The sequence below is a fragment of the Cuculus canorus genome, chromosome 3, assembly GCF_017976375.1.
Source record: "Cuculus canorus isolate bCucCan1 chromosome 3, bCucCan1.pri, whole genome shotgun sequence".
NCBI classification, from domain to species: domain Eukaryota; kingdom Metazoa; phylum Chordata; class Aves; order Cuculiformes; family Cuculidae; genus Cuculus; species Cuculus canorus.
In genome coordinates, this window is record NC_071403.1 from 26,799,457 (window position 1) to 26,825,451 (window position 25,995).

At 39.2% G+C, this 25,995-nt stretch overlaps 2 protein-coding genes across 11 annotated transcripts in view; both read right to left on the reverse strand.

Moving 5' to 3' along the window:
* The window catches only part of PNISR (PNN interacting serine and arginine rich protein), a 29,940-nt gene extending 28,190 nt beyond the window's left edge, over nucleotides 1–1,750 (reverse strand). Inside the window, exon 1 of the mRNA XM_054061498.1 lies at nucleotides 1,595–1,750. The gene's annotated coding sequence lies outside the window, so the exon portion shown is untranslated. The remainder of the gene's footprint in view (nucleotides 1–1,594) is intronic.
* Nucleotides 1,751–4,083: 2,333 nt separating this feature from the next.
* Nucleotides 4,084–25,995, reverse strand: part of USP45 (ubiquitin specific peptidase 45) — a 56,643-nt gene continuing 34,731 nt past the window's right edge. For 7 of the 10 annotated variants that reach the window (XM_054061368.1, XM_054061372.1, XM_054061366.1 and 4 more), the window contains 10 exons: nucleotides 23,956–24,043; nucleotides 20,117–20,198; nucleotides 19,037–19,128; nucleotides 16,955–17,011; nucleotides 15,450–15,593; nucleotides 13,431–14,100; nucleotides 11,680–11,777; nucleotides 11,192–11,278; nucleotides 10,581–10,734; nucleotides 4,084–9,473 (listed from right to left, as the gene is read on the reverse strand). In XM_054061368.1, the coding sequence (XP_053917343.1) occupies nucleotides 9,340–9,473; nucleotides 10,581–10,734; nucleotides 11,192–11,278; nucleotides 11,680–11,777; nucleotides 13,431–14,100; nucleotides 15,450–15,593; nucleotides 16,955–17,011; nucleotides 19,037–19,128; nucleotides 20,117–20,198; nucleotides 23,956–24,043 (1,606 nt within the window). In that variant the 3' untranslated portion in view covers nucleotides 4,084–9,339. Of the gene's footprint in view, nucleotides 9,474–10,580; nucleotides 10,735–11,191; nucleotides 11,279–11,679; nucleotides 11,778–13,430; nucleotides 14,101–15,449; nucleotides 15,594–16,954; nucleotides 17,012–19,036; nucleotides 19,129–20,116; nucleotides 20,199–23,955; nucleotides 24,044–25,995 lie in introns of those variants that run through there. The other 3 variants (XM_054061373.1, XM_054061374.1, XM_054061375.1) reach the window with 3 other exon arrangements.

The window sequence follows — 25,995 nt, forward strand, 5'->3', positions numbered from 1 at the left end:
CACCTTTCCATAAAGATTGTTTGCATACGAACATCTACAGGTATGACCGCAAAAGAAGACATGAACAACCACCAAGGCTGCTGAATATGCTGTATAGTAATTTGCTCCAAAATCTTGGTAAATTTCAGATGGGGTAGCTCAATATCATAGAACATTACTTAACATCATAGAAACATCCAATGGTTTGGGCTGGAAGGGACCTTTCAAACACCATCCAGTCCAACCCCCTGCAATCTTCCACTCCTAGACCAGCTTGCTCAAAGCCTGATCCAACCTAATCTTGAACAATGAAGAGGCTGGCATCCACAAATTTGTTGCAGTGTCTCACCACCCCTATCATAAAAAATTTCTTCCATCTTCCAAATCAAAACTGTTACGCCTTGTGCTGTCACTACAGGTCCTGGTAACACATCTCTCTCCACACATATTTATTATAAGCCCCCTTCATATACTGGAAGGCCACAATAAGGTCTCCCTAGAGCCTTCTCTTCTCCAGGCTGAACAACCCCAACTCTCTCAGCCCTTCTGCATAGGAGAGGTGCTCCATCCCCCTCATCATTTTTGTGGCCCCATCCTCAACTGTAAATCCTAGCACATCCCATCCAAGTTTAGTTCAACACTGAACTTTGTGGGACTGGCTTAATGCAAAAAGGCTTCCAAACCTGCATTCTGTTCCTGTGTTTCCCAGGCTACTGAACAAGGTTGAGGTATCATACAGATGTTGCTGCATGTGACGATAATGTCGATTTTAGTTCTCTGGAGCCCTCCAGTGGAGCGAACTCATGAGAATAGTCACGAAACTAGTGGATGCCCCCTCCTCAGAGGTATTCAAAGAGGGTGGAGAAGCCTTTAAGCAACCTGATCCAGTGGGAAGTGCCCCTGCCCACGGCAGCGGGGCTGAAATTAGATGATCTTGAATCACAGAATTCATAGAATGGTTTGGGTTGGAAGGGACCTTAAAGATCCTTTCCATTCCAAACCATCTACGATTCACATTCAGCAAAGTCTCTCCACATCACTCTCCTCTCCCCAGTGCTAGCAATCCCCCTTCCCACCAAACCAAGAAGAAAGGGGACAGCAGTCAGACACTGCTCCTGTGCCACAGGTCTTGCCTGTATGCACTCCTCTCTTCCCACTCTTTCTCTGCTTCTTTTTTTTTTACCTACTCCTGCTCACTCGCAGCCTTGTCTCGTAAGCTCTCTGGAGGCAGGGAACATCGTTCTGTCCCACAGCTGCACAGCACCAGCCCCACGGGTCTGTGACTACAGTTTCTAAGCCCAACATTGACGGGGGGGATCGGAGCTGGATGATCTCAACGGGCCCTTCCGACCCGTTCCGTGGCCGAACCCCGGGGCACAAGCGCTCCACACAAGCGCTCCCCCTACTCCCTCGGACACCGCCCCCCCACCCCACCCTTGCGGCCCCGCCTCGGGGATCCCGCGCCGCGGGGGGGGCGCGCGCGCGCTCCTCCCCCCTTCACGGAGACCCCAGGGCCGCCCGGCCCTGCCGCGGGGCGGGGTGGGGAGCGACGGGGCCAATCGGGGCCGCGCGGCCCCCGGGAGCGCCGGCGAGCGCGGCCCGCGCCGCTACTTACACTCTTCCCCCGCCTCCCGCAGCCGCTACCGCTCCGCGGCCGCTTTCTCGCCTCTTTTCCCCTCCTCGTCTTCGCGAACAAGACAATATGGCGCTCGCCGGGGTTCACCCGGAACTGAAGCGCGTCACCGCGCTGACCCCGCCGCGGAGCTCGCGAGGGCCCGCTGCCGCCATCTTTGCTAAGGGCGGGCGGAGCCTTCCCCCTCCCCCTCCCTTGGTGGGAAGCGGGCGGCCGCGAGCGACGCCGCCGCCGCCATCTTTGCTAAGGGCGGGCGGGTCGGAGGATACCTCGGAAACCTCCCCGCTGCCCCCTCCCTTGGCGGGAAGAGGGCGGCGGAGGGCGACGCCAATACCGCCATTTTGAGTGCGGGCGGGGAGGTGGGGGAGCGGTCCCTGCTGCTTCCCGCGGCGGGAGGGGGACACCGGCCGCTGCTCGAGTCACCCCCAGGGAGACCCGCGGTTAGGGCGGCAGCTCCCGGCCGGGCGGGGGGAGCACGGGCTCCAGTGCCGGGTCATGAGGGAGTTAAACAGAGTCAATAAAGCTGTGGTACCGAAACGCCGGGTAATACACTCTCCAAGGCTCATTTTGGAGGTTTAGAAAGCAGCATCCTGTGGTGGGGTTGGGCAACACGGGGCAGCGAGCTCCATCCGTCGTGTGCAGCCAGACAAGAGCTGGTTACAGGATATATTTTCCATTTACATGCATACTTATAATTTTTCCCAGAAATCTTATGCCTAGTCTATTACTTTCCAGAGACTAATTTTATTATTATTATTATCAACTTCACAACAGTCAAAACTCTTGCTGATTTGGTGCTGGCTCCAGCTCTGTCTGACCTTGTGTTTGGGATGGGGAAAAGCCGCAAACAGAGGGGATTACAGAAGGAGATGCATCTGTTCAGCACAGATTGCACTTAACACAACACTTCATCATCTTCAAAGAATGAAGAGTGTCTGGAAAAACAGTGCTTGAAACAAAACGTGATCAGAGGGACATTCTGTCTACCTTTCAAAAATACAATTATTTAGATGAAACTCTACTTTAGCTTTAATCCAAAGTATCATAGAATCAGAATGGTTTGGGTTGGAAGGGACCTTAAACATCACCCAGTTCCACCGCAATGGGCACAGACAGGTTGGACCTGGACCACACCAGGCTGCTCCAGGTCCCATCCAGCCTGGCCCTGCAACATTTCTAGGGATGGGGCATCCACAGCTCCCCCGCGCACCCTGTGCCAGCGTCCTCCACTTTTTGTAACGGCAACTACTCCTTGGATCAGCTGCTTCATGAAGCAGATGTGACTCCGGGCAGTGATGCCGCATGGGGGTGTGCAGGTCCCTCATACACTGCAGGGTGTCGGTGCTGTGGTGGGGCAGCGTATGAATATCTGGAGCATTCATGGAGCAGGACTATTCTTTTAAGTAGTTTCTTCAGAATATCCAAATTAATTTTGAAGTTATCATCAGGTTTACCTTGAAATTATTATTATATTTCATGCATGACGATAAACTAAAATCATCCCTGGTGTATAGCTCTTCTTGTATCAACGTTGGGGTTGATTCTGTAGGCAAGGGCTTAGTAGTTGCATTGCTTTTTGTGGAACACGGATTTTCATTAGCTAGCACATTACTTACTGCTGTGATCACTTCCTTTCCTTCTTTAGCGTCATCTGTTGTAAATGCCTAAAGCATCCATAATCTCTTTGATCACTGGATAAAGGAATGCTAATACCCACATGAAGTTTACAAAATAAATTTAATATCTGTCTATCTATAGAGAATTGAAAGCTTCAAGAAACTTACGCTTTGCTTCATGTACTATTTCATTCTAAGATTTGTTGGTGACACACTACGTATCACTGTTAACTTAAGCATTGCAGAGTTCTGCCTTTTTGTGATGCGGTGGCTGGACCAAGAGTGCTTTCCGTGGACAGAAGTGTTGTGGAAGTTTGTAAAGTTTGTGTGAAGTCTGTTCAGCATCTTCTGACGCACAGCTGGAACTCTGGAGTGGTACTTGGCGGATGTGCAGGTGTGAAACTGCTACTGAAACTGAGAATGTGAGGAGGACCCACTCTTGGTCCTGGTCTTATCACAGTCAGAGAACTCAGTCCTTGTAAAGGGAACAAACTGTCTGACCCATGCAACGGGTGGTTGGGCAGGGCACACACGCGGTGTAGCTCCAGTGCTCAAAGATAGGGACTCATCTCTGGGCGGGTCTTCCAAGTGTAGTCAAGTTGTGACACAAAATTAGAGGGAAAAATATTTTCAGTTGGGGGGAAAAAATGGAAGCTTTGTGAACTCAGTTGTACAACATACGGCTCATATTTAAATAATACAGTTCTCCAAATGGTTGGATGTTTTATTTATACATCTGCCAAATAATATATGAAAGAGATGAAAAGACAAAATGAATAGAAGACCAATGGCAGCTTTGTTCTGAGAAACTTGTTAAAGCACCTGGGATAGAGTGGAAAACCGATCACTCTTGGCTTGGTTTTTAAATACAGTCTGTGTTTAAGGCCCTGTTTACTTAGCAATATTTGGAATTAGAATTCTAAAAATAAAGCATGCAATGTGTCAGTACTGTAGTAAAGGTCTAAAAATATTATCTGTTTTTTAAATACTTGCAGAGTACACCTAGACCATTAGTTCAAAGGTGAAAAAAAGTAAATGAATGAAAACAAGATGAAAATTTTAACATGCATTGGTTTATTGCTCACAATTATTTCTGACTTAGCAACAAGGGGTTTTTTGATTACTCAGATTGTCTTTTGTATCAGTGCAAGCACATACAAACATATAGGGGATTATTCCCCTGCATAAATGACAGTAGAATCAGAACTCGACTTTGTGAAATGGATAAACAGGGAATGGCTGCCACTGACATGGTGGTTTCATTACAGAGTGCACTGCAATAATCCCCAGGTTACGCAGCTCAGAACCAAAACATGAACCTATCAAAGCAATGAGGTACGCATTGAGAAATCATAAACCCACTCAAATAAAAGGCTTTCCTGTTTTCTTTTAAAAGCAGCACTGCACCATTATACTTTGTACTAGAAAAATATTGGATGCTGTTACAGATGTAAGAAACACTACTGACACTTTAAAATAGTTTTTCTGCTAACATCAATGAAGATGAGTATTTGTAACTTTATATAAATGAAATGTATACCAAGTAGTCTTACAGTAGTTACAATGCATTGCAGTTGTTTTATCATAACGAAAAATTCATTTAGATATCTTATATAATGTGCACAGGAAGTGTTTTGACTTGCACTAACAGACTTCTGTCTGAAAATATATTTTATAATTTCAGTTTACAAAAAAATAGATATTGAATCATTTTGAATAATCACTTTCCCACTGTTCTGCAGTTTATTTATATGCCAAGGGGAGGTACAAACAGGTAAAACAGCTGGCAAAATGACATCCTAACACAGAAAATAGATACAGAAGCAAATACAATCCATTCTAAAACACTTAGACTGAAACGGTTCTACTGAAAACAAGTGGCATCTCTCATATAGATGTACAAATCTTTGTACAAACACATCAGTGTGTAAAGAGCACAGCAAAAGTGTCTTCTGATGATGAAAACAGGAATATAAAATTTTTGTTTAATCAGGACTGCTGTGAAGCTGTTTTGTGAAGTATGCTACCACTTTTTAATTAAAATTGGATTTGCTAATTTTTGCTAATGTAAAAGTTGTATTCAAATGCTCTCTGTTCCCATTTAATACATCTTAAAGTTTCACCTCAAGAAATTATTCCTTTCCAAATCTTCCATTTGTTACCAAGATGTTCAAATAAGATTTTTATAATGGGTTGAGAACATAGATGCAATAATTTCATGTCCCTTTAGGATTCTGTTTGTGTTAGTATAAAAAAGAAGTCCAAGGAGAAGCAAATGGTGAAGTTAAGCTATCTTTGGCTTTTAATGAATTTATAAACCACTCTCACCTGCTACCACTTGAAATCCACAAGCAAAGAGCTTAATTGACAGAGAGCGCAAATGGGAACAAGCAAGGAATGTTTGGCAGACTGCGTGAATTTTGTTTTCTAAACAGTGACCATTTCAGTGCCTACACTTTGGGCAGAGACCTTTAGAGTTGGCTTGGTTTTCCTGCACCACAAACTATTTGTAGCCCTCTCTTGGGAGAACAGACTTATATAAGCTTGATGTTTGTACACACATTGGTGTAGGTAGGCTAGTATAATAAAACTTCTCCCCATCACTTTTTGCCGTATTTACCACAAAAGGTATATAAATCCAAAGATGAAGTTCTTTCTGAGGAGAACAGCTCTATAACCTGGACTAACTCTTTAGCTGGTACAGCTGCCTTTCCTGATGCCTCCACTCTGGGGAAACTTTTGTAGAGAGTTCCAGTTACCCATATGCAAATCAAGTACTTCTTATAAATTAGGTCTTATTGAAAAGTGAGGAACTATTTGCTTTCTTTCTCATTGTTCTAAAGGCACTCTCTTGTGGCTGGTGAGCAGAAAGCTGCTCAGGAGTCACAGCTTTCCTCAGACACCCGTATTGCCATCAGCAGGTAGAGCCACTATGGTGGTAGGGAGAGGCAAGACTATCATTACAGTAGCTCTTCCAGTAAGTTTTGCTACTTCATGGAATGCAACTGATGGGACTGGGAAACATTTTGTAATTGTTAAGGATTGATGAAACAAAAGGCATTGAGAGAGGCTTGTGGAGACCTCAGAACATAAAGAGGGAAAGAAAACAGTGATATCCTTATGAGAAGCAAAGTGTGTAACACAGAGAAACCCGTTTCTAAGCTATCCCACGTGAAGAAAGCAGCGATTGCACTTCCTTAGGGTGTGCAGGACCACAAAGATACGGTGTAGGCCTGCAAAGACTTTTGGTCTGGTACCAAGATACTTTAAGGAGAGTCTTCAACTTTAGAGCCCTTCAGTAAATTCTGAAAACGCACAGCTCTTCCGCAGTGTGCACACGTTTGCAAATAACCTTTCACGTTTAACACTTTAGCAAATATATAGGATGTACATCCCTGTTTTCCTAGAATGCTCTGACCTTCTCTTGCAATTCCTGATAAGGAAGTATAAGAGGTCCTCAGTATGCACGTTTGTGTACTTCCACTTCCTTTGCTGCAAAAATCCCCCAGTCCTTGAAGGACACATCAAGTGTGACTTGCATCTAAAATTGTGTATGACGTTCTCTCATTAGTCATCAATTCTTCATTCTAAACCATAACTTCACCTGTGGCCCTCTTTTTTACAGAATGTCTCCTATAATATTTTCATACCCGTTCCTGGCTCTGAAATTACTGGAGTTGCTACTAACACTTTTTCTTTCAACTCAGAAGCCTCATCCAGGAGCAATAGTGATGGCTGTCTCTGATAAAGGCACTCGCTTTTCTTCATGCCATTTTCCCTCCATGTTCTATAAAATACACACATAGCAAGGAAACATTTCCTTGGTTGTTAATGAGGAAATAATCTTGCCAGCATCTTTCATGGCATCCTGGTCAGTATGTCCGCTTGGGAAGACTGCAGCAGTCCAAAGAGTGTGTGAACTCCAGTTAAAGAAAAGACCATCTCAAGTTTCCTGAAAATAGCATTAAAATTAAGACAATACAGGTTAAGAATCTTGTTCCATTTCTCTCCTAGTTTTGTACTCTAGGGAGGTAGATCAAGGTTAAAAAGTAGGAGATTAATATAGGTACTTAAGTTCAGTATTTTTAAAGATGTCAGCAAAACCAGGAACTTCAGGCCTCATCTAGTCAAGTCTTTTGACTTTCAGGTGGATGAAATACACTCCATCTGTGGTCTCCTAGCAAGACTGTGCCACAGAAGTGAAACTCAGTTGGTAATTGCTGTGATTTTTGCCCAGAATTTTGTGGTTTGATCATCTATAGGCAAAGAGAGGCAAGGTGCGTGTAAGTGGATGAAGGAAGGGTGCGGGAAGATGAGGTAAAAGAACTAACATTTTCACCAACTCTAGTCTAAATGTGGTTTTCATTTTTTTTCTTTCTTTCTTAGTGTAGACTCAGGTTAAGATGTGTTCAGTTGGAATACAGATGGCTACAGCTGACTGCTTGGTTTTCTTGGTTTTACTTTTGGGTAGAATGAGACAATTTTAATCTGTGGAGGGAAAAATATATTGCCTTGGCCAAAATGCATAGCCTCATTTTGACCTACAGAGGGGAGCTTTCCTTTGGAACACAAAACCCTGTGCAACCAGGCCCTCACTCTGTTATGACTATCAGTTGTATGGCGTAACGATCCCTAGTGCCTGTGCAGGTATGTACGAGTAGTATGGCTATAAAATACACCTCAGCAGTCTGAGAAAATCAGCTGTTCAGCTGTGCTGGGGTTTGCTGTTTTCTTATGCAAAACAGTGAATGCAGAAAGCTGTGAAACACAACAGGAAAGTCGTGCAAGTCGTTATGACAACACGTGGTAGAGAGACTAATAGGGATAGTGTATTTTTTTCATCAAAAAACATGTCATAAATGGAAACAGTAAGCAGAAATAAAGAGTCTTTTCTCTACCAAACAGCAAGTTGGACAGGATGGAACTGTTATGTAAGTAATTTGTATTTAGGTAACTGCTTATTAAACAAATGAATTGCCATATAGCTTCAAAGCAGTCATCAGAATTTGACCTTAAAATCTATCTATTACTCTCCATATTGGAAATGAGAAATTACCAAAGGAATTAACAACTCAAAACAGGCAGTCAAACAGGATACAGAAACAAGTTCTGCCAGTAGGACATGTATTGTCCTCCACTGATGACAAAGGGAAGTCCAGACATGTATCCAAGCGCAAAAATCATCATTTACTATCCACTACACACGCACTGTGCAAAAATAATTTATAGTTTATTGCTCCTGTGAGAGAAGTATTCAGGAACAGATAAACAAATTCATGTTTATAACCAAAAATAACAGAATTACTCAGTTACACTTAAACCCTATATATATTCATACACAAGCTTATATGCTGTACATTGTCATAATTTTGAAGTTTAAAATTTACTAAGTACAGAACTATTTGCAATTCTCTTTCCTAGTAGGTAAAATGATAATATATATTGATGGATTTACAGTGTGTGTATATCTATCAGAGGATATACATGTGCACACCAAGTATAGATTAAAACAGGAGTACATTGCTATACCACTGCCAGCTACAGAGAGCTGAAAGGGTACCAGCTATCTGAGGATTCACTATCACTTTGTTGAAGCCACGTTTTCCCAATCAATTCCCACTGCAGCACTACCCAGACACTGCTTTCCTATCCCTACATGTGGTAGCAACACTATTAGGTTCTGGCATCCAGCCCAGTGATGGGAAGGATGGACTAGGTCACAAAAAGTTCTAACACTTTATATTGTTACTGTACAGCAGCAAATCCAGGCACTTAACACTATCATTATTTTTATTCTCAACTGTTCTAGAACTATGGATGAAAGTTTATCTTTACTAAAACTTTCCACAGACCTCAGTAGAATAGGGTATCATCTTACATTCTAATGGTACTGTATTTTAATGAACCCAGGAATTTTAAATGTCTGGCAAAGTGCGTACCTTAAGAGAATCATTCAGATATTTATAATAGCTTGACTGAAATTCAGAGTCAACATATGACAAATTCTCTACAAGATAAAGGCACAATATTTACAGGTACTCTTACCACGGCAGCTTTAAATACAACAAGCTAAATACTTGCTACCAGTCTTTTAAATTAAACTGTTGAGAATTATAGTAATAATCTTTCATAAAAAAGTAGATATGCTTGTGCATTTAGTACTCTTGATTCTGGAACCATCTGAACATGGGCATCACTAACGTACACCCACTGTCCTCCTGACGCTCCCACAGCTTCTTTTAAACCTGAAATGCAAGAGCAAAAGAAACTGTTTCATGTCATTCACATCATCACTGAACAAATACAATGGATATTTCAAAAAGCAAGAGAATGCTTATAACCCACAAGAATAACTCATTATTGAGATGCGCTCCAGTATCTGTAGTTAGAAATTTACACGTCAAAAAGTACTGTAAGAGAAACTGGTGGAAGACAATGCTGACAAATGTACACTGGCGCTGCAGTGTATTTATGACCTAGGAAAAACAATCATATTTCCAAAGCTGGCCAGTGTGAAATTAAGATCACAAAAAGATCTAATCTGACCTAGTAATCATTGCAAGGGAAGCACAGGACTGAGGGAGACTTCTGTTTCAAAAATAATTTTAAAAAATCATCCTTCTGGGAAATAAGCTGCAAATGCAAAGTGATACTACACAGGTTAGTCAGGATAGGAATTGGTTCTCACTCCTGTCATGAAGGGAAATAGGAAATATATTTACCTTACTCTGATAGCTCAACATTCTTGCCTCCACAAATCATTCACTAACAGATTCTATCCTAGAATCTTATTTTGTTCTGTATATCCAAAACACATTAGTAAGAACTACTGTGTTGGTCTGAAAATACCAACAGAAAACCTATAGCGAACCTTGTATTCTTCATGAAAAAGTTTCTTTCTGCTCACAGTAACCCAGAGTATTCCAGATTTTTAAGCATTAAAAATTTTCAATCTTAAAATAGGTGTAATGCTCAAATATACAGAAAATTTAACTTAGGTTTTCATGGATTCAGCTCTTGTACTAGAATATTTTCAAGCAACAAATATGCCAAATAATTATATTTTACAGGGCACAACTATTCATCTCTATGTATTATTTTGACTAGGAAAGAGAGGAGAGTTATGTTTTTAATAACTGAAACAAAATTCCTATATTCACTCAGCTCAGTTAATACAGAAGTAGTCATGTACTGGGTATAACGGAAAAAAAATATTTTTCTGGCCCTAAAAATAACAGAATACTTTAAGCTAAAACAATTATTTGCTATAAATACCTTTAGAGATAAAGAGCTGTAGCTAGTGGCTGCTTTTGGCGTTACTCACGAAGAAAGGAGGCTTTGTTTGTACATACCTAGAACATTTTTAGTGGTAGAAATATGCTCTAGTAATTTCTTGGAGGGTGTCCTGACTTTCACATATGCCACGTAATGGCCACCTCTCATTGACCCACTGTGCTCCACTATCCCATAAAGGCTATATAGCACTCTTGCACCATCCGTAACGTTCTGCATTCCCAGAAACACAGAAAACAAAGACAAATTATTTGATGATTTATTTTACAGGCATTTTAACTAGTTTTCAATAGTATTACTTTAAAAGAAGTGAACAGACATCTACGACATTTCCAAGGGTGAAATACATCTATTAAAAATACTCAAGAGTTTATTCATTGCATTTATGTACCTTGGAAACAATAATACTTTTCCTTAATGCTGTTAGATACACTAACACCATCAGGCACCACAGCTTAACTAGTACTAGTTAAAAATGTAATAGTCTTGATATGAATGAAATTTCAATCAGTTGAAATTCTGATCTCAGGATACTATCTGAAAACATTCACTCTATAATTTCCCTAGAAAAGGAAGGAATAATCATCATCATCTTCATCAATCCAGTTTAACTTGCGCTCAGGACAACAACTGTTGAAGTGCAAAAGAAATAAAGATTTGAAATATGTACCTTGCATAATGCAGAACAAAATGGTGCCAAGTCTAAAATCAGGGGGAAATCCACATGCCTGTTTACTTTCCGTAGACTCAAACCAGCCTTCAAAAGAAAACGAAAAAAAGACTGTAGGGTAAGTATTTTTACTAGGAAGCTTTTTAAAGCTGAAGTGTATTACTATGGTATTAAAAAAAACCAAACCCAAGAATAAGATTGTAACTGACTTGAACATCCTTTGTTATGTTTTCAATACAGTGCCTGCTACAAATAAGCGTGATGGGCATGTAAGAGGTTTGCCTGGATACATTTAAATGGCTCAATGCACCCTGAAGGTATGAGACAGTCAAAAAACCAGCGTGTTTCAGAACAGCAATAAACAGCAGTTCTACCAGTTCTCCGTATAAAAAGCAAATATCGGTGCACACAATGACAGTTAAAGAACTGCTTGTCTGCCGGTAGGGCGGAGGAACATACAGGGGGCGGGGGGAGGGTTGGCCTTTTACCTGGTGGAATCTTTTCAGATGCAGAATAAGAATAGCAGGAACTGAAGAAATCAGCAGTTGTTTGCGAGCATTTGTGTAGACACCTTCCATTTTCTTTTCTGTATTTATGAATACCAAAATAATTTGTAAAGTGAGGGCAGTCACACAGAATTTAAGGATTTTTTTAGCATCTGACAGAATAGATCTATGTTGCCATGATTTTGTACATGTTGTATAAAATCCAAGGGAAATTTTCTGGAGTAATAGGAAAATATTTTCTTACTTTTCTTGTTTTTAATAAACGTCACCGGCCAAATCCGAGCATTATTTTAGTCCGTCCAGTGCAAACTGGATCAAAAGTTAGAAGCATGTACACTATCCTGGTCAGCTGGCACACTGAGATACCTAAAGCATACCTATAGCACCCAACTTTCTTGTTAAAACCACTTCAAACTGAAATACACGGATGATCGCTGGAACAAGAAACAGAAGGCACGGGTCTCTTCATCTGAACTAATGTCCTAAACACTAAGACAGAAATTAATTTTCCATTCTTTAGTTCTTCCTGAATGACTACATACTTTAAGAGAAAGGCCTGAGCAAGAGAGTGTCTACTTCAGGAGGACTCATAACCTGCTGGTTTGGGTGCAGAGGACTGGGAAATGGGGACTCCAATCCCACCTTGGTGCAGAGGGAATTGATATCAGGGTTCTTAGCAGAAGTAGCTCAGTGGTTAGTGACACAGTAAGAGGGAACACGCCACTAGCACTTTGTTTGCTGAATAATTCATTGATTTACTGGGTTTACACACATACAATGGAAAATATTTCATTTGAGGTAGAATGGAGCATTTAATGTAGAAGTAGGCGACTTTTAATCTTTTGTTTTGGAAGGAAAAAATCAATAATGATTAGATTTTCCTTTTTGATTTTTTCACTGTGCCATATAACTTATATATCACTTAGTAAAAAAAATGATAAATGAATAATTATAAAATACTATTTTTAGACTATTTTTTCTGAATTTACTCATGCTTAATTTCTGTCTCTCGATAACTAGAATTGCACGACAAATAGGCAATTTTTGTTACTGTAAATCTTCCCTTTCTATTTTACTTTACAAATAATCAGAAGAGCTTAATTTTTACATCTTTCTGATTTATTATACATAAAAAAATTCCTCTAGTCCTTTTTAATTTTTTTTTTCATTATATTTAAACTGGTTTTCTTACTCAGTGAACTCTAATGGTCTGCCTGGGCTATATAAATATCAAGGAAAAGATTGTCACGAGAAGGTAGTTCTCTCTCATTTCCCTTTTTACAAATTTTTGTAAGTATTTTTTCCCCCCTCTTCATTACGATTGACTTTTTTTGCTTCTCTTACATACTTAATTACATTAATTCATTGAGATGTAAGTTGCTAAAGCTGAATATTACAGCATTTATTTTGACGCTTCTAGGACTGTAAAGAACAGAAACAGCAGCAAAGCTTAGTATCGAATGATGAACCTACGCAGTTAATAGTAATCTTTACATTATCTGGGATAAAATAAAAAAACACCATGCAAAGTGAATTTTAAGTTACACCTACAATTATATTCTAAAATAAAATTTAGTCTTATTTCCTTCTCGAGATGAAGTTTTAAGTTGTTGCAAGAAAGTTCGCTTGGGGAAACATTTTCTATTTAGCCACAAGGGGGAGACCCGTGCAGGAGCAACGCACAGGTTTCCAGAGGCAACTTTGCAGTGTCCAGACAGATGCAAGCTCCTTACCTGTGGAGCTGGTTTTCTTCTGATGCTTCTGTTTCCTTTCTGTGCAGCTCTCACATAAAAGCTTGTTATTGCCCATTAAGAGCTCTACAGAGGTGAACTGGTAAAGGCAGGACTGAACAGAACACTCCTTTGAGCTGGTTATGTAGCTTTGGGAAAGTGTCTGGAAAGCATTTTGAGGGTTTTGGGATACTGGAGATTTGTCTACTGAGAACATGGAATTATTTGATAAACCTAATGCTGGATCCCCACGGCTCAATTTTTTTTCTTCATTTCTAGTATCGCAGAAGCTGAGTTTGGATATGGCACTGGAAATCACCTCATCATTACTTTCACTTGGTTTGTTGTGCGGCATTTTAACATTTATGTGGTTGACATGCAAACCAGACACATTGCTGGATGGGCTGAATACTGTTTGCTTTGAAGTACTTTCGCTTTCTGAGGCTTCACTGTCTGCATCAAAGCTGCTTTCAGAGCGGCTGGCTTCCTTCTCACTGCCATCCGTCTGACTTCCATTTACAGTGGAGTCAGCAGTCATATCTTTAGAGTATGGGACACCAGAGCTACCTTCCAGCTCAAGCTTCTTGGGTTTTTCCTGCATGATAACAGGACTTCTTTCTTCTTCATTTGAGGAAGCTTTTCTGCCAAGCCGTCTTTCCTGGTTCAGTTGATTCTGTAAATTATGGCATTATTATTTCAGTAATATAGGGATGAAACAGAAAACAGATCTGTGATCTAACATAGCTTTTGAAACATGACAAATTCAAAGCAAATTAAACCTATTATTTTCTATTCTCCGTTTCTCACATTTTAAGCTACTTGATCCTCTTAAGATCTTTTTAAACTAATTTAGGATTAGAAACCTACACCCCAGTCAGCTAAGAGCATTATACTTGCTAACAGATCAATACTTACCACAACTGATTACATTCGGCCTTAGCTGCTGAGCAGCTCCAGAAGAAAATTCAACTCAGCCTGCAGACATTTGTCTTAGAATTAAATAAAGCACCCCTAGTCATGTTTGCTAATTTGCGTATTACCTGAAGGTGATGGTTTTTTATTTTATCAGGATTGCAAGAAGGAAAAGAACCCCAACAACTCTGCTGCCACAGAAAACTACTACTATATATTTAAAACCAAAATCAAAACCAACTTAAAGCTGCAATGATTTTAAGTGTTTTAATAAGTAGTCATGTTTCTTTTCTTTTGTTTGGCTTCTTTCCAAAAGCAGAAAGCAACTTTCCTTCCCCTTCACTTTATCCTTTATCGAAGTTGGATCAAAATTCCAGTGATGCAAGTGGGAATCCTTCCATTCACCTCAACAGTTTTAGGCCTTTTCACCTGTTAACAATCAGTGTCTGCACCCTCTTTCCATTCTTTCCTTTGTTTCCACCACACTTGCTTTTTTAACTTCTGTCTCACTTCTATCAGTTTTTTATATGGTTACTCTCTTAGATTTTTTTCTTCACACATGTTTAGTGTGTGAGGACTTGATTCAGGATTCTGTTTATGGTCCCCAAGAGTGCCAGTTGAACTCAACTCCCAAGCCCTCAGGTTGCTGAAGGCCGAGTGGATCATGGAAACCATGCTCTCGGTCTCCAAGACTCTCTGCTGGGTACTATTTTTGTTGTACCCACTACCAACTAATCCCTTGGATGGCACCGATGCAGATTTGCCTGCTCTCTTAGCCATCATCACAGTTCCTATGATTGCAACCAGAAACAAACTAGGATACCAAAAGAAAAGCAGGCAGCAAAACCAAAAGCAACATGAATTGAAACTAAAGTGCAAATTTCTTTTTTTTCTTACAAATTAAACCCTGCAACTGAAAACTAAATGGTTCCCAATGACTGTCCTTTCTCACACTTCTAATAATGACCTAAAAATTTTTAAAACCAAGTCTATGTCAGCTATATGTATAACCCTTTCATTGACAGGTGTCAAAATTCCACTCCCCCGTAACTCTAGGATCTTCAGAATAAACTCAAGATGACTGGTTAGTGTAAGCATTTAAGTTCTTACCTTATCTTTTGTTAAAGTGTGTTTCTTGGCAATTTTGGGTTGATTATTCATAGCAGTGACAGAAGAACAGTTACACTGACCAAGATCTGCCTCTTGTGCACTTTTACCTTTACCTGTTCTTCCCAAAGGCACAGGTTTTGCAACCTAAGAAATTAGACAGGAAATTAGGAAAGGAAATATGCCAATTTTATATTCCTTTGCAACCTACAGAAAAGATGAATGTAGGTAGGGTTTTCTCCATTACTTTAGAAAATAGTAACCTACATAAATCCAATTAACTGGCCCCTGAATTGGGGTATAAGACTACTTTGTAATTTTATTTATCATAAATATGCTGTCAACATCTTTGAAGGACTGAGAGCCACAAGAAATAGGAATGATAAAAGATTCCTGTACAGAATACATATAATATATCTTCTACTCTAGTATTGTATAAGCACATGCATAGCTGTACAGCTGTGAATTTATCAAAGGGGACACAGCTCCCCAGAAGTCAGTCTCTCATGCAGCCTCCCACCTTATGACATGATGAAGGAGCTGCTGCACATCCCTCATCACATTGATGGCAGCAGCATATCTAGACTATAAAGGAAAGAGACGACCATAAAGTAACGCACATCCTCAAGTAAGTGCAGCAATAGCTAAAAGGCAGCAGATCTCTCTCTCTCTCTCAAACAGAACCCATGAAGTTTGCATGTCACATGTCAGCCAGGAAGCACAGTGGCCCAGATACTCAGAATGTTCTCAAGGCTTTAACTCCCACAGACATCTGCACTCAATGCAGCAAAAAAGATGAATAATTTATTATAAGCAAAATGGGTGCTCGCAGGCAAGTACCTTTTATACTTTACATTACTTTAAATACTCTCCCTGAGATATACATGAATATATGCAGGATAGGGGAAGAGCCTTCTCCTAACCCACCCCTCCTACTCTCAACTGAAAAGCCTAAGTCCCACAAAACCAGAATGTATGCCTTCAAAGGGACACAGTTCCTCTGCAGCTAATGGGGGTATTCTGTAAAATGTTGAAAACACCAGAATAAATATATTTGAAGTCTATCCATTTTTACACTGTCTCATCCCAGAGGTGCACTTCAGCCCAAGGGACTAAGGTTCTCTAGATGCAAACCAGCTGGCTAGAATCTAACTTTCTGGACCTTAAAAACAGAAGTTTATAATGATTCTGTTCATACAAGTATGTACTAAAAATACTGATAAATTAAGCTAACGTCAGACCTACACATACTATACATTACAATGGTCATTTGTTCCAAGTTTAGACTAATTTAAAAATATATTCATTTACGACATTGCATGTCTATATACATCTATAAATAAAATTGTATAATCAACAGATGTATGATAATACTTGTAATTATGGGCAAGCATACATTTTTAGGCTTAAAATCAAAACTGTGTGTATATGCATAAACATCTCCATAGAGGTATATAAAAATAATCCACTAGAAGTGATACTTATTTATTACATGTTCTGTTTCTTACCCTCTCCTCTATTATAGGAAGTGAAAGATCAATGAAAGGTTCTTTTACTGTTGAAATCTTGAAGAAAAAGAGAAAATACATACTAAATGTGAAGAACAATGTATGGGTTTAGCACATAGCTCTCTTTTTTAAAATCAGATTATCAGAAAATATTCAAAAAGCTAATTAGTTTCAGAATATATCCAACTACAATGAAGAACTTCCCACCTCCTTTTTATTCAAAAATGTTCAAGTTAGTTCTAATTTTCTTTCTAACACTGCACAAAAATACAGCACACAGACACAAAGGGCAAGGCCCTTCATCTGGGCATGAACTGGACCTAGAAGCAGCGTAGTACTCAGTTTCTCTAAGCTAGAGAGAGATTTTCAAGCCATGCGGGCCTTCTAGATGGAGAAATTCTGCAGAAAGGTGACTTGTAGAGCTTCCTGACCCTGGACACTTCACGCAGGTGTTTGATCTCATATGTGGTCAAGCAGCAAGGACTGGTTAATGATAGTCAGATGATAGATTCTAACCTGATGCTCTCAGAAAACTTTAAGTAAGGCTTACTGGTTACAGCCAAAAGACTTATTAGAACCTTTCACACCATAATACACACTAGTAATTGTTAAAATAAATCAAATTATTGGCAAAATGGGAGCTTAAAGAATGCAATCTTCTTCAATCTTCTTTTCTGTATGGAAGTTTTATTTTGCTATCTATAAGCCATATAAAATCTAAGCTGAAACTGGAAATATTTGGCAACTAAAGACATTCTCTCTCAGCACTCTCCATCTGCCTTTATGACTAGAACATCTCATCCAAGCCTGTTCCTTAAGCTCTCCCCCTTACCATTATCAAATTCCTTCCTAAAGTGACTTATCTTACTTCCGGAAAGACTGTGAAAAACGAGGCCTTAAAAAAAAAATAAAAATCATGTGGTACATGAAGATTACTCAATTGCTCTCATTGTTGCCCTTCTCTTACATTTGTGACCCTACTTTCCACCTGCAACATTTGATATGGACTGTAGGTCTACTTTTACCTGTTGTGTGAGGGACTCAGCATAGTTTAGGTTCTAGTAAAGCAATAAATGAGATCAAAACTATTTTAACTACGATGACTGTCTACCTGATGAGCAATGTTCAAAGAAGGATTCCTCTAGAGTGCGAGTTTGCATGAACAAACGTGAAGTCAAAAATATCTTTGCCAGTGCAGGTAAAGCAAAGCAAGTACTAAACGCTCCCTCAAATGTCTACAGCTAGCAAATTCCCAAGTCCTGTGCAGACAGAATATAAAAATCCAGCAAAAATAAATTATAGACACAGGATACATACAAGTCAAAATTCTTCACTGATAATAGCAGCACACGACGTTTAATCTGCACATCACACACAGGGAAGTTTACCTGGCGCTGCAAGACTGCGCTTAATTATTCAGACTGATTGGCTTACTTAATCTTTATAATATGAAATGCAATGTTTTAAACCAAACACAAATGTAACATTCAGTTAGAAAAGTCATGCAAATAAGATTTTTCTCTTCCAAAGTTAAAGAAAATTATAAGGATCATGGAAAGCATTTATGATGAAATGTCAGTAATATTAATTATGAAAGGATATGCTGTTCATTAGGGTTATTATGTTAATTATAAAATTACTTCAAGATACAAAGAAGCAGTTTTAGCATTTCCCCACTCATACTAATTCAAAGCAAGTAATTCCCAATTTTCAGGTATATCCCATAAGCAGGCAAGAGGATTTATGTTTTAAGATAGGCAGGTGTTTTAAAAATACCAAATAAAATTGAGATGTAACACAGATCATTATAAAATTTGGAACCTCCGGCCTTAAGTAAGATATAAAATCAAGCCAAATACTTGAATCCTTTTTGAATTCAAAGGACCTCTCTTCATAGGTTTGGGAGGATAATGCTTTAAAGAAGGAGTAAATAATTTTAAATGAGAAACTTTCAATAAAATCTTGCTTTTACAAACAAACAAACTAGTATAAAATTGGTAATACAATTTTATACTTTCAAGACAACATAATTAAACCAATATGTGATCTATTCCACATCAAACCAAATTCCAGAATACCTACATTTTCACATTCCTCACACATGACAGTGCTAGTCAATTCACCAACAAAGATTCTATCTATGAAGTTCATCTTCACACCCTCTCTTCCATATGCTGAAAAAACATTGCCTTTTTTAAATGTAAAAAATAATAGATCCAATGCCACACTATAAGTACAACAAAATTCCTTCTAAGTCATATTACAAAAGCACAATTTTTAAATATATTCAACTATTTTGAACACAATACAATAACTAATACATCGTATACTGTATTATCTCAACATTTAAAGATATTTTTGTGAGATGGTTCCCTTTTATTCTTCCCTTCCCCACCTACTGTAACAGAAAAATAACACCGTATCTCTCAAGAAGAAGCCTTTTAAATAAAATCTCATTTTTCTTTTGAATACATAATATTGTATTGCCTTGCCATAGACATTAGGGTAGCAGACAGACTGCCATTCCTTCTAAATAGTTTCTGAAATTATAAAACTCTAAAAAATGAGACAAAAGCTTGTTGCAAAAGGTCTCTATGCGTTAAACATTGCAGATTTGGGTAGGAGACTTTCAAGACAGCTTAACCATTATTCAAACTTTAATTAAAACAAAATCCCTCAAATTAGAACTTTTACATAAACACACAAAACTGAATCAGAAAACTCCTGTTTTGAAAAAAAAATAACATGCTTTCTTTTGTAACAGCTCCCTATCTCGACTTTGTAGTCATATTTAGAGTGGTTGCAATATCAGTCAACTGACAGCAATCAGTTTTATTTATGAAAGTTGGCTTCTCTGAGTGATACAATAATTGTGGCTATATAACAAACCTGAAGATGCAGCAGGCTCTTTTAGAAAACAAAATTAAATTCCAGCTATTATTAAAAGAGGCATTATTATACAGTGGAAACCTTTATCCTCGATAAATCAGAACACACTAAGCCCTCTAAACTTTAGATACACACTAGGTGGCACTAGAATAATACATAATAAAAGTTTTGCAACTACAGTACATTTGGACTGCTGTTTGCAATAGCCAGTTTTGAAGAAAATTGCATTTAAACAGTTGTGCATTTTTAAAAGTTTTCAATAAAGTTGCATACCTTTGACTTTTCTTCTAGTTTCTTCATCAGCTGTCTTAGTAGTTGGATTATTAAATGCTTTTAAGATACCAGTTTGTATACGCTATAATTTTTAGAAAAAGGCAAAACGCTTAGTATTTTAAGGACAAACATTCTAAAAACTATTAATACGTCATTAGATTTTTTTATTTCCATAAAGTAAGTGTAATTTAATATTTTAAAACCACTCTAACTCACTAGCAGTGTCAAAACTACATGAGCTTAACTTTAGTAGGTAACCATCCAGAAAGTTCCTCCCCTTAATAAGTAAGATGTAGTAGAGTGCTCAATAGGTTATCAAGACAGTATGAGATTTTCAGTGAACAAACACTATCCATTTCTTCTACTGTTGGGGGGAAAAAATATACTGCAGAATGGACTATTACTGACTGACAGCTAAGTTGGCACTGGCACAGGCTGCCCAGGGAAGCTGTGGCTGCCCCATTCCTGGAGGTGTTCAAGGCCAGGTTGGATGGGGCCTTGGGCAGCCTGACCTAGTGGGAGGTGTCCCTGTCCATGGCAGGGGGGTTGGAACCAGATCTTTAAGGTCCCTTCCAACCCAAACTATTCTATGATTCTAAGTATCTTTTAACAGCCACACTTCAATGACTGTGTTTGGGCAGTATCTTTATTATTTCTGTTTCTTTTCTAACAGTGCACATTTTAGAGTTATGTTAGAAAATCTTAGGAGAAATGCAAAACTTTTTATGAATCCATGTAAATGTCATCAACATTTACTCAAAAAATCCTAAAAGCTACATTTTTGAAAGAAAAATCAGAAAGAGATAAATTGATACAGGAGAGCTGTAGCTGCACTTTAGATCCGGGGGTGCTTCCCCTATCCTGTTTCTCAGGTGCCCTGGGATAAAGAGATGCTGTGTTCCTGAGAAGGTACCCTAGCAGCACAACTGCTCAGGCTGGTACCAAAGGCAGCTCAGCCCAACCTCCGACATGCTGCAGAGAGAGATACAGAAGGATGAATCAGGTCCCCTGACACAGAACACTGCAGTGTGCGTGACCCGTGCTACCCTTCTTCCTGGCAAATGTACTTGCTCTCTAATCCACAAACTCTTGTAATGTGTACGTGTCTCCTGTGTCAGTATGCAAATGACATTTGTAATTAAATGTGTCACTGAAGTCACTCTTGGCACAAAGTACTATTCTAGAGACAAATGGTGACACCAAACCTACTGCAAGTAACTTAAACCCCATATCTTAGCAGGAAAAGAATAACAAATAGCTCTTGTTCGCAGGCAGCAAAGTACACATTCAGGCCATAGATTACAAAAGTGTTAGGATGACAGGCAGCATCAGAGGTTCAGTTTCCAGTTCAGGCATCCATCAGACCAAGTCATAGTCCTACCTTATGAGTATGTGACCTGGCTTGTGAATTAACTCCCGCTGCCCTAAGCTCAGCTTTGTTCATCTTAAAGCCAACAATATACTAAAAGGACTAATCAATAGGTAATTCATGAAGTTGAGCACCATAAATGGGTTTAGGGCCATAAGCAACCCTTTTGTTGAGATTAGCGCGTTGAACCATTTATTTAGGTCAAAGAAAGACACAGTCTTTGAATGGACAGGGTGCTGCGGACAATGGCAGCAGACATTAATCAATTAGCAGCAGGGTTCAGCCACTTCAGGCCCTGGTGTGAAACCATCTCCGGCCCACATTGCTGGAAACGGCAGACGCTATGTCATCTTTATTGTAGTATCGACAAGCTTTTATCTTAAAAATCCACTTTGTGTACATATGCACTTTCTAACTTTTTTTTAACAGGGATAGGAAAAAATTCATTGCTGGTGTCAGCTGCAAGATACAAAACCACAGAGAAGATTCAAAAGCGTAATGTGATTTTTTTGAGTTCCTATAACTAATGATATGTTATGCATCATATCCATTTCTCATGAAAACTCTTAGGGTTTAAAAAAAATCTTGGAAGGGATAGGGAAGCAGGGATGGCTGCGTTCAGCTGTCTCGCAGGTAGACGGCACAGCAGCAGGCTGCCCATTCAGCAGGATTGTTCCCTCTTCTACAGTAAAGTTTAAAAGCAGTGTGAAAGAGAAAGGTGAGTGGCTGTAACCCCTGGCTACTCAATGCTAGTGGCAGACAGGCTGCTGCACGCAGGCAGAGCCGCTCCTGCCTGTGTCCGGCTGGTGCTCACCACAGGCCTGACGTTTGCTGATTGTCACACCATCTACAGACCCAAAACATGGCTTAATTAAACAAAAAAAAAAAACAAAAAAAAAAAAAAGAGAGCTTTTACTAATACTGTCGGTGGTGAAGCAGCCCGAGGTGATAGATGGGTTTGCAGTAATGCAGCGTAAAGGCAGCAAAGGGGTGTTATTGCAGGGCAGGGAGGGAGCAACCTCTTCCAGCCTGGTGATGGGGGAAGCAGAAATACTGCCCTAAAGGTCACTTAAAATTCTCACTGTCTACCATTATCCTTTCATGGTAGCTACTGTAGCTGTCACTGCTCACTAACAATAAATGATTCAAGAGGGAAATACAAACACAGGTTATCACAACAACAGCACATTCGCTGGTGAAACAGGAGACCGACTTGAGGGGAAAGCATAGTCACCCACTGGGTGAAGCTGCTTAGTTGTTGTAGTAAGACTGCTTTTGGTGAATCCTCGTTTCTGAAGCAAATGTAGTTTCCACATTTCTTTACATAAAAATCAACAGACAACAAAATAAAGTTTCCCTCTACTGCGAAAACAAGACAACTGCTTTTTAACAAAGGTCAGCTGCTTCTGTTGCGTGCCCGGTTCATAACAGTTGAATTTGAAAGCCCAATAAAGTCAAGGTTAAGCTGTTTCTCCCTGTAGTTCAGCTCTGCTTATGATCAAGTGTACCGCTGCCAAGACCAATATATATATTAACATTCTGGTAACACGGGGATTCATTCAGTGCTACTCTAGCCCAGGCACTGAGTTCAGACACAGCTTTGTATCTCATCCCCAGTGTAATTCGGCTCAGGATCATGACATTCATCACATTACTAAATGAGAGGGAAGAGCACGCCAGTCAGGATGAGATTTAAGGCCTCCTTGTTGATAAGGCTTAGAAAATGCTACTTATCAAAATATCATCTGAAATGGAAGTTCCAAGACTAAGTCGGGCAGAATAAATCTGATATGGTCAAAATAGTTTGAGGAAGCAAACACACACTTCCTTGTACTCAACTATGCAGGACTCAGAGATAATGATGGAAAAGAAACATGCGAAAAGCCACACAACGAACATTTTTAATATAAAATGTTATATACTTAGCATACTCAGATATAGATTTTAAGTAATGAAAAGCAGCACCTTCACACTTTCAAGAGATAGAAGAAACTTCGCAATACTTTTAATTTTGTCTTAATTTTTTCACTTAAATAGATGTCAGTGAAAATTACAGGCAAGCCCACAGCTAGGAGCTGACTCATTTCTGCCCAAAAGCTCTGTCCTAAAATGCATTTTGTCAGCTACATCAGAGGTTCTATTTCTATTTTCTTGACCACCCAGAAGTCCTTTTTTTGTCCTTTTATTTTTTTTATAAAGGCAAACATTTCAGATCCCTAAAGATCTACTTACCATATTCTTTCTGAAACTGAAATTTTTATTCCAATCAGCAGCTTTAACATAGAAACATGAACATAATTAAGTGCTCTTTCCAAAAGTCATTATTTTTCTAGGGAAAACAAAACCAGCCACTGACACTCCATTAAGCATATCTTTAAAACACAGGGAACATGAAGAACATCGAAGAAATGGCTAGTAGTTCACTAACATAGTCAAATAAGTTCTTTAAAAGCACACACAAAGACATTACCTTTGTTTCTTCAATCCTCATTGCATCCAACAGATAGTGCAGAAGCTCCTGGCTATCCTGCTGCTGGAAGCCCTTAAATCGAGGAGCCCTATGAAAGAAGCATTGGGAGGTTATTAATAAGACAAAGTCTACATCAGACTCTTGTCATATGCCAGGGGTACAAACAGGTGCAATCCCTGCTGGACCTAATGGGGCTTTAGAAAGCTCCTGCTGTGGTTGCAGTTACTCCAACAAGGCAACACTTGCATCTGAGCAGCATTTTGACCCTCTTGAGATGGCTTGGCTAAAATACAGCTTTGCCAGTAGTGTTTCATCCATGCCAGCATCACTTTGCTGACAGACCACACCAGTACTTTTGTATCATCGAACAGTGCCAATGTTATGAAGGAGAGAGAAAGAAGATTTTTGAAGTGTTTAAACCCTCTCTGCCAATTCAGCCTTCTCCCTACAAAGAAGAAATCTCAATTGTGCATAAAGCAGTCTGTATACAGTAAAGCAGAAACACGACTGCAGTCTGAACAGGAAAAAGATGATCTTGAATAGAAGGGAAATCACAAGGTTGTGCATGAAGCGAACAAAAACTACGGGTCAAAATCCAAACGACTATTTCTTAACTTCTTAAACAAAAGTATACACAACCATCTCTTCCAAATGGCTTCACACTCAACCACTCCTGCAATCTGCAGCTTACTGGACTGAGTGAACAGTCAATGACTAAGATGGCAAATACACTTAAAAGTAAGTACCACCACATAAACGTATGAATTTCAAATGCTATTAAGAAAACGTAAGAAAAACTGTAATAATATGAAAATCAATATATGTAATTTACACTGTATTCAATTAGCCTTTTATTTACGCAAAATTTCTTCAATTAATATTACAGATATTAGAGATAAATGCTGCAGATTTCTACTCTAAGAGTACTGCTAATCAGAAAAGCCAAGGTTTGAGGCACGTTTTTGTGGTAGGAAGAGTTAATCGCCCTTCTGTTATGAGGTAAGAGTTACTCTTGTATTTGATTCATGGAAGTTTAAAAGAACGCTTTAGAATTATCAGCTCGCAACATATCCACATCCAGCCTCCTGTTCTACAGTCTAATGAACTGCAAAACTTCACATCTGAAATTCATAATAAAACATGTAGTATTACCAGAAACAAAAGAAATGCAGCTTCATATCTAAAATGGACAGACCTCAAAACTGATGAGACAATCCCTTCACAGTTGTTCTGATTCAGACAATACATCTGAATCCAGATCCCAAGAATTATCATGTCTGTAAAAGCAGGTATTAAATTAGCTACATATAATCTGATTTTTTTAATCCTCAAAGATGGTTATGGGAATTGTATACGCAGATGGTTTCGAGAGTAAAAAATAAATCAGAGATGACAGAGGTGGCAGTTTCACAAATCTTCTTCACCAACTCAAAGAAACTTTCCTGGTTCATGCATCCTAACAATGAAGTATATCAAGCATTTTGCTCCCAGCACATATTGAATACAAAACCATTACAAAATTTAGGGGTTTTTGAGATTTCTGAGTGCATCAAACCAAGTTACCTAGACAACCCATGGAAGATCATAAAGCATCCACACTGTTACTGTGATTTAATATCACTGCATTTCCTACCAGCATTAGCTTACTTTACTAAGACTGCAGCTCTCCAGCTATCCCATGAGTTTCTGCATGATGCGAGTGATAAGCACTTTTTGTATAACTGTACACCATAGCCATCCTTTTTCCAATAACACTGAAGGAAGGCACACTGTTTTGTTCTGTTTTGTTTTGTTTTGGCTTTGAGATTCCCAACAAGCTAAAAAGCATTAGAGCTGCAACAGAAAAAGATACTGCTTCTACATAAATAGTAACAGTACTACCTTTTGGATGTGTGATACCAAATAACAGTCTGAAATTCCCAGATTACAAGCTCACCTTCTAGAATAATATGTACTGGCTACTCAGGTTAAACAGAGACCTAAGTCACCAAAGACTGCAACAGATTCTTAAAAAAAAAAAAAAATTAAAATAAAATCTTC